This window comes from Scyliorhinus canicula, chromosome 5 (genome assembly GCF_902713615.1).
Source record: "Scyliorhinus canicula chromosome 5, sScyCan1.1, whole genome shotgun sequence".
NCBI lineage: Eukaryota > Metazoa > Chordata > Chondrichthyes > Carcharhiniformes > Scyliorhinidae > Scyliorhinus > Scyliorhinus canicula.
In genome coordinates, this window is record NC_052150.1 from 46,568,565 (window position 1) to 46,582,506 (window position 13,942).

General features: G+C 49.3%; 1 protein-coding gene across 1 annotated transcript in view; it reads left to right on the forward strand.

Annotated features, from left to right (window-relative positions):
* The first annotated feature begins 6,659 nt into the window (after positions 1-6,659).
* nup153 (nucleoporin 153) overlaps positions 6,660-13,942 on the forward strand; it is an 89,337-nt gene continuing 82,054 nt past the window's right edge. Inside the window, exon 1 of the mRNA XM_038796989.1 lies at positions 6,660-6,816. Coding sequence (XP_038652917.1) covers positions 6,733-6,816 — 84 coding nt within the window. The 5' untranslated portion in view covers positions 6,660-6,732. The remainder of the gene's footprint in view (positions 6,817-13,942) is intronic.

Below are 13,942 nucleotides of genomic sequence, written 5' to 3' on the forward strand. Positions count from 1 at the left end.
TCTTGTGAACCAAATGGGGTCCGACCACAGCCTTATACAACCTCAGAAGTACATCCCCTGCTCTTGTATTGTAGCTCTCTCGACATGAATGCTAACATTATATTTTCCTTCCTAAATGTCGCCTGAACCTGCACGTTAATCTTAAGAGGATCTTGAACTAGGACTCCGAGTAGGGCAGCACAGTAGCACAGTGGTTAGCACTGTGACTTCAATTCCTGATTCAATCAGATTCCCAGATTCAATTCCTGGTTGGGTCACTGTTTGTGCGGAGTCTGCATGTTCTCCCTGTGTCTGCATGGGTTTCCTCCGGGTGCTCCGGTTTCCTCCCACTAGTCCCGAAAGAGATGCTATTAGGTAATTTGGACATTCTGAATTCTCCCTCCCTGTACCTGAAAAGATGCCGGAATGTGGCGACTAGGGGCTTTTCACAGTAACTTTGTTACAATGTAAGCCTACTTGTGACAATAACGATTATTAATTAATTAAGTCCTTTTGTGCTTCGGATTTCCAAAGCCTTTTCCTATTTAGGAAAGAGTCTTTGCCTCCGCTCTTCCGACCAAAGTGCATAACCTCACACTTTTCCACATTGTACTCTATCTGCCACTTCTTTGCTTATTCTCCTAGCCTGTTCAAGTTCTGCAGCCTCCCTGCTTCCCCAATACTACCTGTCCCTCTGCATATCTTTGTATCATCCGCAAACTTAGCAACAGTGACCTCAGTTCCTTCTTCCACGTCGTTAATTTATATTGTGAAACATTGTGGTCCAAAATCGACCCCTGAGGCACAACACTAGTCACGGCTGCCATCCTCAAAAGGATCCCTTTATCCCCATTCTCTGCCTTCTTCCAGTCAGCCAATCCTCTATCCATGCCAGTATCTTACGCTTAACATCATAGGCTCTTAAGTTATTTAACAGCCTCCTATACGGCACCTTGTCAAAGGCCTTCTGGAAATCTAAATAGATTACATCCACTGGTTCTCCTTTGTCTAACTCCCTTGTTACCTTCTCAAAGAACTTCCTTTGACGAAGCCATGCTGACTCAGTCCTATTGTATCATGCACTTCCAAGTACTCCGCAATTTCATCTTTAATAATGGACTCTAAAATCTTACCAATGACCAAAGTCAGGCTAATCAGCCTATAATTTCCCATCTTCTGCCTCCCTCCTTTCTTAAACAGAGGTGTTACATTGGCCATTTTCCAGTCCTCTGGGACCCTCCCTGCCTCCAGTGATTCATGAAAAATTACCACCAATGCCTCCACAATCTCCTGAGCTAGCTCCTTTAGAACCCTGAGGTGTAGTCAATCCAGCCTAGGTGATTTATTCACCTTCAGACCTTTCAGTTTTCCCAGAACCTTCTCCTTAGTGATGGCCACTACACTCACCTCTGCCCCCTGATTCTCCTGAAGGTCTGGTATCCTACTGGTGTCTAGCATGAAGACTGATGCAAAGTGACTATTCAGTTCCTCTGCCATTTCTTTGTTTCCTATTACTACTTCTCCAGCCACATTTTCCAGTGGTCCAATGTGTATTCTTGTCTCTCTCTTACCTTTAATATATTGAAAAAAAAACCTCTTGCTATCTTCTTTTATATTACAAGCTAGCTTACACTCATATTTTATCTTCTGCCCCTTATTGCTTTATAGTTGTCCTCCGCTCGCTTTTAAAGGCTACCCAATCCCCTGGCTTCACACTAATCCTTGCCACCTTGTATGCTTTTTATTTTGCTTCTATGCTGTCCTTGACTTCCCTTGTCAGTCATGGATGCCTTGTCCTCCTCTTACAGGTTTCCTCCTCCTTCGGATGAATTTCTGCTGTGCCTTCCGAATAACCCCCAAAAACTCCTGCCATTGCTGTTCCACTGTCTTCCCTGCTAGGCTCCCCATTCAATCAACTCTGGTCAGCTCCTCCCTCCTGTCTTTGTAGTAATCTTTATTCAATTGTAAAACCGTTACATCTTATTTTAGCTTCTCCCTTTCAAACTGCAGGGTAAATTCTATCATAGTGTGGTCACGGCCCCGTTAGGGTTCCTTCGCCTTGAGTTACCTAATTAGGTCTGCCTCATTACACATCACCGAATCCAGAATTCCTTGTTCCCTAGTGAGCCCTACCAAAAGCTGCTCCAAAAAACTATCCTGTGGACATTCCACAAATTCCTTTTCTTCCCCTTCCACCAATATTTAATATTTCAACCCACTGACACCAAATTATTTCTTCCCTCCTCAAATATTGTTCCTCCTCCCCAACATTTCCATATCCCTCCTCGCCCCCAATATTTCTCCTTCCCCTCGCCAATATTTATCTTCACCCTTCCCAAATATTTATAGTCCTCTCACATCCCCTATCTCCACCCCCCCCCCCCCCCCCGCAATATTTCTCTTCCTCAATATCTGCCCAACCCTCCTGGCAATATTCCTCCTTGTCTCCCCCTCCCCCAATATATCTCCTCCCACTCTCCTAACATTTCTGCTCCCACTCCCCTCCCCCAATTATTTTTCCTCCCTTGACCAATATTTCTCCTCCCCCTCAATATTTCCCATACCCCTCCCCCAATATTTCCTCTTCCCAACCCTCTTAATATTTCTGCTCTCAATATACCCCTCACCCTCAATATACCCCCCAAATGTTTCCCAGCCCCCAACATTGCCTCCCCTCCACCCCAATAATTATCCCTTTATTTCTGCTCCCAATAATTTCCCGCCCCAATATTCCCCTCTCAACCCACATTTCCCTCCCTCCTCCCAATATTTCCCTTCCCCATATTTCCCCTCCCCCCTATATTTACACCCCCCCTCCAACATTTCCTTTCTGCCTAATATTTTGCCTCTCCCTCAATGCTCCCCCTCCCCCGATGCCCCCTTCCCCCATCATATTCCTCCTACTCAATCTTTCCCATCCTCAATATATCCCCTCCCAATATTTCACCATCCCTCCAATATTTCCCCCGGCCCAATATTTCTCCTCCCCTCCCAATCATACCCATCCCACCAACATTCCCCACCCTCTCCAATATATCTATCCTCCAATATTTCCCCTCCCCCTTATATTTCCCAGTATTTCCTCTCTCCCCTCCCACTCCCCAATGTCCCCTTCCAACTTTTCCAACCCCCTCCCCACCCTATCTCTTCCCGCCCCCCGTTCCCAACCGTTTCTCCTCCCTTTCTCCAGTCTCTCCCCCACCCTTTCTCCTCCACCCAGCACACCTCTTCTTTTTTTCTCCTCCCCCTCCCAATTCTCCTGTCCCCTTCCACCCGATTCTCCAAACCCTACCCCCACGATTGTTCTCCCTCTTTCTCTTCACCTCCCTCCATTCCTTTTATTTAATAAATTTAGAGTAGCTAATTATTTTTCTTTTCCAATTAAGGGGCAATTGAATATGGCCAATCTACCTAACCAGCACATCTTTGGGTTGTGGGGGTGAAACCCATGCAGACACAGGGAGAATGTGCAAACTCCGCACGGACAGTGACCCAGGGCCGGGATTCGAACCCGGGTCCTCAGCGCCGCAGTCCCAGTGCTAACCACTCCGCCATATGCCACCCCCACCTCTCTCCATGTCTACTCATTCCCTGGCCTCTCCTCCACCTGCCTCACATTGTTCCTCCTGCCCCTCCATTTCTCCTTCCAGACTCCTCTCCCCCACCCTTTCCCCTCAACCTACTCCTCTCCAACCCCCACCATTCTCCCTCCACCTCCTCCCCCACCCTTCCCTCTCCACCCACCCGTCACCATCCCCTACTGTTCCCTCTACCCCTCCACTCCACCCCCCACCGTCTACCCCCTCCAATTCCACCCACCATCATTCCCCATCCACCCCCACCTTCCCCCTCCACCTAACCCCCTTCCCTCTCCACCCCCCCCCCACTGTTCACCTTCCACTTCCTCCCACCATTTCCCCTCATAGTCACAGAGTTTTACAGCACAGAAAGTGGCCCTTCGGCCCATTGCGTCCATCAAGCACCTAACTCTTCTAATCCCATTTCCCAACACTTGATCCACAGCCTTGTATGCTGTGGCATTTCAAGTGCTCATCTAATTACTTAAAAGTTGTCAGGGTTCCCGTCTCTACCACCCTATCAGGCAGTGAGTTCCCGATTCCAACCACCCTCGTGATGAAAAGGTTTTTCCTCAAAGCCCCTCTAAATCTCCTACCCATTATCGTAAATCTTTGACCCCTGGTTATTGACCCCTCCACTAAGGGAAAATGAACCTACTATCTATGTCCCTCAGCCCCCTGGAAAACAACCCAATCTAACTAGCCTTTTGATAGCTGAACCACTCCAGCCCAGGAAACAACCTAGTGATTCTCCTCTGCACCCTTTCTACTGCAATCACTTCCTTCCTATAGTGTGTACACAATACTCCAGCTGTGGTCTAACCAGCGTTTCCCCTCCCTCACCCCTCCTCCACCGGTTTTCCTCCATTTTCTCTCCATTTCTCCTCCACCCCCTCCCCGTTTCCTCTCCCTTTTCTCCTCCACCCCTTCCTTCCATTTCTCCTCCACCCCTTCCATTCTCCACCACTCCTAAATGACCCTCTTATGGACTGACCTCATTAACACTACACCCATGTATGCTTCATCCGATGCCAATGCTTATGTAGTTACATTGTATATATTGTGTTGCCCTATTATGTATTCTCATGTATTTTCTTGAATTCTGTTTAATTCCCTTTTCTTCCCATGTACTGAATGATCTGTTGAGCTGCTTGCAGAATACTTTTCACTGTACCTCGGTACACGTGACAATAAACAAATCCAATCCAATCCATTCCCCCTCCACCACCATTTCTACTCCCCCACCCCCTATCCGTTACTCCCCCACCCCTCCATCCCCGTGACTCCCCACCCTTCCATCCCCGTTACTCCCCCCACCCCACCATCCCGTTACTCCCTCACCTCACCCCTGCTACCCCCCCACCACATCCCCGTTACCGCCACAACCCCCCCAACTCCACTCCTATTACTCCCCAGGCCCGTTATTCCCCCATCCCATCTTCCCCCCCATTTCATCTCTCCTCCCCATCCCATCTCTCCTCCCCGTCCCATTCCATCTCATCTCGCCCCCCATCCCATCTCTCCCCCACCTCATTACTCCATTCGTTTCTCCCCACCATGTTCTCCTCCACCCCTCCCATTTCCCCTCCCCGTTTACCCTCCACCACCCCCTCACCGTTTCCCCATCCCCATCAATTCCACACGACTCTACACCGTTTCTCCTTCACACCCCTCCCCCCACCGTTTCCCCTCCCCGACCGTTTCCCCTCCACACCCCCCAGTTTCCCCTCCGCACCCCCCCCCGTTTCCCCTTCCCCCCACCGTTTCCCCTCCACACCAGCCCCACCATTTCCCCTCCACACACCCCCACCGTTTCCCCTCCACCATTTCCCCTCTACCCCCCCCACCGTTTCCCCTCCCCGACCGTTTCCCCTCCACACACCCCCACCACCGTTTCCCCTCCACACCCCCCCCCAGTTTCCCCTCCGCACCCCCCCACCGTTTCCCCTCCACACCAGCCCCACCATTTTCCCTCCACACACCCCCACCGTTTCCCCTCCACCATTTCCCCTCTACCCCCCCCCACCATTTCCCCTCCTCCACTCCCCTCACGGTTTCCCCTCCACCCCCCCGACCGTTTCCCCTCCAAACCCCCACCATTTCCCCTCCACCCCGTTTCCCTCCACCCCCACACACCATTCCCCTCCCCCCACCGTTTCCTCTCCACCCCACCAACCATTTCTCCCCCATCTTTCTCCCCACTCTTCTCCTCACCATCCATGCTGTTTTTTTTAGCTGGGGCGGGGGGGGGGGATCCCTCCTCTTCTCCCCCCCCCCCCGTCTGCCCCTCCCCATCCCCCCCTTCCCCCTCCCACCCCCCACCCTTTCCCCCTCCCATCCCCCACCCTTTCCCCCCTCCCATCCCCCACCCTTTCCCCCCTCCCATCCCCCACCCTTTCCCCCCTCCCATCCCCCACCCTTTCCCCCTCCCATCCCCCACCCTTTTCCCCCTCCCATCCCCCACCCTTTTCCCCCTCCCATCCCCCACCCTTTTCCCCCTCCCATCCCCCACCCTTTTCCCCCTCCCATCCCCCACCCTTTTCCCCCTCCCATCCCCCACCCTTTTCCCCCTCCCATCCCCCACCCTTTTCCCCCACCCTTTTCCCCCTCCCATCCCCCACCCTTTTCCCCCTCCCATCCCCCACCCTTTTCCCCCTCCCATCCCCCACCCTTTTCCCCAACCCATCCATGCTGTATTTCATTCAGCTGGGGGGGAGGATGTGATCGTGTTTGGGAAAAGGGGTGACACAACACATGCCGCACTCTCTCTTCTGCTCCCCTGATGCTTTGCGCGGCGTTTGTTTGGCAGAGCCAATGGCAGCGCCCGGCGACGCGATGACGTATGCTAGCGCACGCTGTCCCTTGTGCGCAGTTCGTGCGTTGAGTGGGGGCAAAAAAAAATACCCGCCCCCCTCCCTCCCCGGCGGAGGAGGGAAGGCGCCTGCGCGAGAGTGAGAGAGAGCGCGAGCGAGCGGGTGGCTGGCTGACGGACGGCTGTGTGGAATCACGTTGTTGCGGGCGAAGGCGGAGAGGCGCTTGTGACGTTAGAGCGTGGAACCCCCTCCCTCCCCCCACCCGTCCCCTTTCCCCCCCCCCCCCCCTTCCCTCCACCCCCGGCACGGCTGCTAGGAGATAGAGAGCGGCGCGAGCGACTGGCAGGCAGACAAATTCAGACATGGCGGCGGCGACAGGAGGAGGAGGAGGAAAAATCCGAAACAAGCGACACCACATCATCAGCAAACCTTATGCGAAGAACCAGGTAGTTATTTGAAAAGGGGAAAAAAGATTGGCCAGTCTGGCCGGCTGGCCTCGCATGAAGCTGCTGGTGCAGGGGGGGAGGGAGGGTGGCGCGAGAGTGTGGGCTGAGGCGGTGTGCGCGAGCCGCGGCCTAGGCGCTGGCTTTGAGCGAGTGATGAAGATGGAGCCCCGATCGAAGCCGGGGCCCGGCCCGGCCCCGCTGAAAGAGCCCCCCCCCCCTCGGGGAGGGAAGGGAGGAGGGGTGCAGTCGAATGTGCGGTAATTCCCAATGGAACATCCCCAGGGATTTTATTTCATTGTGTTTACTGCTTATAAATGCTGCTTCTGTGCGTTTCCCGGCGGCTTGCTACCCGCTTCCGGAGGCCTCCGGTTGCATTCTGCTGGCCGGCGGTCAGAGTCGGGGTTCTCTTCCCTTCGCACCCTGTTTGCAACCCACTCGGGCGGCGCACGTCCTCGATTCTCCCCAGCCCTTGTAACCGCCATGGGGTTTTTATTTTGGCGCGGAGCTGATCGATTTGTACCTTCGCCGGGGAATTTTCCATAATGTTTCCCATTACCAATTTCCTCCCACCCCTCTTGTTTGTCTTCCGCCGCCGCGATTTTTCTGTCTTCTCGTGTTGCTCAATTTTAACCGGTTTCTTCTTCCACACGGGGGAAGAGTGGGGGTGGGTGGGTGGGGGGGGGGGGGGTGCATTTGCGTCTTGACATGCGGGTTTGACACACTTGCCTGCATGTGGAGAGAAGCCAATTGTACTGTCGTCGCAAATTTCTGGTTAAACCTACGTTTTAACATGAGTCATAGGTCGACCAATTTGAGCTTTTTGCTTTCTGGATTTTGGTCAGTATGTTGCTCTTGGAATTTTTATTCGTTTGAAATTAGTTGCACCGAAATGTGCGTGAGCGTCCCTATTTTTGTTGCAATATCTACCTTTGCGCTGCAAAAACTTTGATATTCAAACTGTATGACTTGTCTAATTTTTCCGCAACTCTTACATGAATTTCCATGATTATTTTGCACTTCAGTTATTTCTGAATAGAACATTAGGGCAGTTCCTTTACTGTATTCGATTATTTTGAACAATGGCCTTGCATTGAAGTACAGAATAGGCACTAATATATGCTTATGTTGGCCTAAGGTAATTATCCTTGAGTCTTTCTGAACTTGGATGTTACAAGGAAAAAAAACTTGCCTTTATACCGCATTTTATACCATCACAGATATGATAAAGCAGTTTACAGCCAATGAAATACAGAGTCAGAGAGTTTTACAGAGCAGAAATTGGTCCTTCCATCAGCCCATTGTGTCCGTGCTGGCTATCAATCACTTACACGTATCCTCATCCCATTTACCAACACTTGGTTCATGGTGTTTCAAGTGCTCACCTAAATGCTTCTTAAATATTGTGAGGGTTCCTGCCTTTAGCAGCCTTTCAGACATTGAGTTCCAGATTCTCATCTTAAATCCTGGTTATTGATCCCTGTACGAAGAGGAAACATTTCTTTCTAAGGGGAGTCGATGGGTGTTTATGCGGATGCAAACAAGACTCCAGTAAGGTATGTTGCCTCCTGGGTGCAAGGGTCCTGCAGGACATTCTAAAGGGGGAAGGTGAACAACCAGCTGTCATGGTGCATATAGGCACAAACAATATAGGTAAGCTTGTCATGGTGCTGGGTACAGGTGCTATAGGAAAGATAGATCAGGAGATAGGTGGGGAGGGGGAGTTGTGTTTTTGATTAGGGACAACATCATGGCAGCACAGAGAGATGATATATCCAAGGGTTTGCCCACTGAGTCTATATGGGTAGAACTGAAAAATAAGTGAGATCACTTTGATAGGACTATACTGTAGGCCCCCAAATAGTCAGCGGGAAACCGAGAAGAGAATATGCAAGGAGATTACAGATAGCTGCTGTAAAAATAGGGTGGTAATAGTTGGGGACTTTAACTTTCCCAACATTAATTGGGACATCCATAAAACTAGGGGCTTGTACGGAGAGAAATTTGACGAGTGAATTCAGGAAGAATTCTGCATTCAATATGTGGATGGCCCGATTAGAGAGAGGGCAAAACTTGACCTCCTCTTGGGGAATAAGGAGGGGTTAGTGAGGGATCACTTTGGGTCCAGTGACCATAAATTCCATTTGTTTTAAGATAGCTATGGAGAATGATGGTTCTGGCCCAAAAGTTTTAATTGTAAATTGCGGCAAGACCAATTTTGATGGTTTTAGGCGGGAACTTTCAAAAGTTGATTGGGGGGAGCCTGTTTACAGGCAAGGGGACAGCTGGTAAGTGGGAGTCTTTCAAAAAGGTGTTAACTAGGGTTCAGGGTGAGCACATTACTCTTGGAGTGAAGGGTAAGGCTGGTAGAAGTAGGATGACTTTGGATATTCAGGCCATGGTCAAAAGGAAGAAGGAGGCATATGACATGCATAGGCAGCTGGGACCAAGTGGATCCTTGAAGAGTGTAGTGCATGTCGGAGTAGAGTAAAGAGAGGAATCAGGAGGGCAAAAAGGGGAACATGAGATTGTCTTAGCAGATAAGGCAAAGGAAAATCCAAAGAGCTTTTACAGATACGTAAAGGGCAAAAGCGTGACTCGGGAGAGGGTAGGGCCTCTTAAGGATTAACAAGGTCATCTATGTACGGATCCACAAGGGATAGGAGAGGTCCTAAATGAATACTTCTCATTGGTATTTACTGTTGAGAAAGGGGCAGCACGGTGGCACAGTGGTTAACATGCTGCCTCATGGCACCGAGCCCCCGGGTTCAATCCCGGCTGTTGGTCACTGTCCGTGTGGAGTTTGCACATTCTCCCCGTGTTTACGTGGGTTTCACCCCCACAACCCGAAGATGTGCTGGGTAGGTGGATTGACCACACTAAACTGCCCCTTTAATAGGGAAAAAAAAAGAAGTGGACACTTTAAATTTATAAAAATTGAAAAAAAAATTGCAGTTTGGCAATATATATCTCTGGCTATTATATTCTTAGTGTGCAGCCATAACCATATAATTGCTTCTATGTCATTGACCACGCTAAATTGCCCTTTAATTGGGAAAAAATGAATTGGGTACTCTAAATTTATTTTTTTTAAAGAAGAGAAAGGCACAAATGTTCGGGAAATTGGGAAAGTAAGTGATGCCTTGAGGAGTGTACATATTACAGAAGGAGGTGCTGGAGGTATTAAAGTGGATCAAGATAGATAAATCCCGGGACCTGATGAAATGTATCCAAGGACGTTGTGGGAGGCTAGGGAGGAAATTGCAGGCCCCCTGGCTGAGATATCTGAACTGTCGACAGCCACAAGCGAGGTGCCTGAAGATTGGAGGGTAGCAAATGTTGTGCCCTTATTTGAGATGGGCTGTAGGCATAAGCCTGGGAACTACAGACGGGTGAGCCATACTTCTGTAGTGGGTATCTTGTTGGAAGGTATTCTGAGGGATCTACAGGCATTTAGACAGGCAAGGGCTAATTAGGGAAAGTCAGCATTGCTTTGTAAGGGTGAATTCATGGCTCGTGAATTTGATTTGAGTTTTTTTGAAGGGGTAACCGAGAAGGCCGGTGAGGGCAGTGCAGTCGACGTCTACATGGACTTTAGCAATGCCTTTGACAAGGTCCTGAATAGTAGGTTGTTGCAAAAGGTTAAATCTCATGAAATCCAGGGCGCGGTAGCCAATTTGATTTATCATTATCTCATGTATTGATATACAGTGAAAAGTATTGTTTCTTGCATGCTATACAGACAAATTAGCTTGGCGACCGAAGTATCCCTATATTCCAATCCTATTCATGTATTTGTCAAGATGCTCCTTAAATGTCACTAACGTCCCTGCTTCCACCACCTCCTCTGGCAGCGGGTTCCAAAGCTTGCCTCGTACAATTCCTCTAAACCTTGCCCCTCGCAGCTTAAATCTGTGCCCCCTAGTAATTGACCCTTCTACCCTGGGAAAAAGTCTCTGATTATCCACTCTGTCTATGCACCTCATAATTTTGTAGACCTATCAGGTCGCCCCTCAACCTCCTTCGTTCCAGTGAGAACAAACTAAGTTTATTCAACCTCTCCTCATAGATAATGCCCTCCATACCAGGCACTATAAATCTCTTCTGCACCCTCTCTAAAGCCTCCACATCCTTCTGATAGTGTGGCAACCAGAATTGAACACTATACTCCCAAGTGTGGGCTAACTAAGGTTCTATACAGCTGCAACCTGACTTGCCAGTTTTTATACTCAATGCCTCGGCAAATGAAGGCAAGCATACCGTATGCCTTCTTGACTACCTTTCCACCTGTGTTGCCCCTTTCAGTGACCTGTGGACCTGTAAACCTAGATCTCTCTGACTGTCAATACTCTTGAGGGTTCTACCTTCACTGTATATTCCCTACCTGTATCAGCCCTTCCGAAATGCATTACCTCACATTTGTCCGGATTAAACTCCATCTGCCATCTCTCTGTCTCCAAACGATTTAAATCCTGCTGTATCCTCTGTTAGTCCTCATCGCTATCTGCAATTCCACCAACCGTTGTCATCTGCAAACTTACTAATCAGACCAGTTACATTTTCCTCCAAATCATTTGTATATACCACGAACAGCAAAGGTCCTAGCACTGAACCCAGCGGAACACCACTAGTCACAGCCCTCCAATCAGAAAAGCACCCTTCCATTGCTATTCTCTGCCTTTCATGACCTAGGCAGTTCAGTATCCATCTTGCCAGCTCACCTCTGATCCCGTGTGACTTCACCTTTTGTACCAGTCTGCCATGAGGGACCTTAGTTTGTTCTCACTGGAACGAAGGAGGTTGAGGGGCGACCTGATAGGTCTACAAAATTATGAGGTGCATAGACAGAGTGGATAGTCAGAGACTTTTTCCCAGGGTAGAAGGGTCAATTACTAGGGGGCACAGATTTAAGCTGCGAGGGGCAAGGTTTAGAGGAAATGTACGAGGCAAGCTTTGGAACCCGCTGCCAGAGGTGGTGGTGGAAGCAGGGACGATAGTGACATTTAAGGCCTTACTGAAGTCCGAATAGACAACATCCACTGCCCTACTTGCATCAATCATCTTTGTGACCTCCTCAAAAACTCTTATCAAGTTAGTGAGACACGACCTCCCCTTCACAAAACAATGTTGCCTGTTGCCAATACGTTCACTTGCTTCCAAATGGGAGTACATCCAGTCTTGAAGAATTCTCTCCAGTAAGTTCCCTACCACTGACGTAAGGCTCACCGGCCTGTAGTTCCCTGGACTATCCTTGCTACACTTCTTAAACAAAGGAACAATATTGGCTATTCTCCAGCCCTCTGGGACATCACCTGAAGACATGGCAATTGTAGGGAGTTGGGGGGAGTTACAGAACAAAGAGATCTAGGAGTACCGGTTTATAACTCCTTGAAAGTGGAGTTGCAGCTCGTCAGGGTGGAAGAAGGCATTCAGCATGCTAGGTTTTATTGGTCAGAATATTGAATACAGGTGTTGGGACATCTTGTTGAAGTTGTACAAGGCATTGATTGGTAAGACCACACATGGAATACTGTGCTTAGTTCTGGTCACCCTATTATAGGAAGGATATTGTTAAACAAAAAGAGTGCAGAAGAGATTTACGAGGATGGCAGCATGGTAGCATAGTGGTTAGCATAAATGCTTCACAGCTCCAGGGTCCCAGGTTCGATTCCCGGCTGGGTCACTGTCTGTGCGGAGTCTGCACGCCCTCCCCATGTGTGCGTGGGTTTCCTCCGGGTGCTCCGGTTTCCTCCCACAGTCCAAAGATGTGCGGGTTAGGTGGATTGGCCATGCTAAATTGCCTGTAGTGTCCTAAAAAAAAGTAAGGTTGGGGGGGGGGGGGGGGGGTTGTTGGGTTATGGGTATAGGGTGGATACGTGGGTTTGAGTAGGGTGATCATTGCTCGGCACAACATTGAGGGCCGAAGTGCCTGTTCTGTGCTGTACTGTTCTAAGTTCTAAGATGCTACCAGGACGTGATGGCCTGAATTATAAGGATAGGCTGGGACTTTTTTCCATGGAGTGTGGCTTAGGGGTGACCTTTTCGGGGTCTATAAAACAATGAGGAGCATAGATAGAGTAGATAGTCGACATCTTTTCCCAAAGGCAGAGGAGTTTAAAACGAGAGGGGAGAGATACAAAAGTGACCAGAGGGGAAATTTCTTCACACAGGCTGGTGAGCATCTGGAACGGGCTGTTAAACAGTTACATGGACAGGGTGGGTAGACAGGGATATGGGCTAAATGCGAGCAAGTGGGACTAGCTTAGTGATAGAAACTGGGTGGCATGGACAAGCTGGACTGAAGGGCCTTTTTCCATGATGTAAACATCTATTGCTCTGTCCACGTTATCTATGTCACTCATGATTTTTACACCTCAATCAAGTCCCCCCTCAGCCTTCACTACTCTAAGGCAAACAACCCCAGCCTAACCAGCCTCTCTTCATAGCTGATACACTCCACCCCAGGCAACATCCTGGTGAATCTCTTTTAAAAAATTTTTTTAGAGTATCCAATTATTTTTTTCAATTAAGGGGCAATGTTAGTGTGACCAATCCACCAGTCTGCACATCTTTAGGTTGTGGGGGTGAGACCTATGCAGACACGGGGAGAATGTGCAAACTGCCCATGGACACTGACCCAGGGCTGGGATAACCTGGGTCCACGGTGCTGAGGCAGCAGTGCTAACCACTGTGCCATCCCTACATCCTGGTGACTCTCATTTGCACCCTTTCTAGTGCAATCACTACATTTGGAGTATTATTGCTATAGTAGTATAGGAAATCCAACAGCTAATTTGTGAACAGCATGCTCCCATAAACAATAATGTGACAATGGCCAGATAATGAGTTTTTGTGAAATTGATTGGGAGATCAATTTTGGCTCTAACACTGAAGATAACTCCTGTTTGAATAGTGCCATGGGATCTTTTATGTCCACTTGAGGGCAGGTGGGTTTAACATCTCATCTGCAAGGCAGTACTCAGACAGTGCAGCATTCTCTGTTCTGCACTGGGCTGTAAGCCTTGGTTTTTATGCTCAAGTACTGATGTGTTGTGACTCAGGTGAGAGTGCTAATTAAGCTACAGCTGACTCTGAAAAGATGTCTGAAAAGAGATTCAATTAAAGCAAT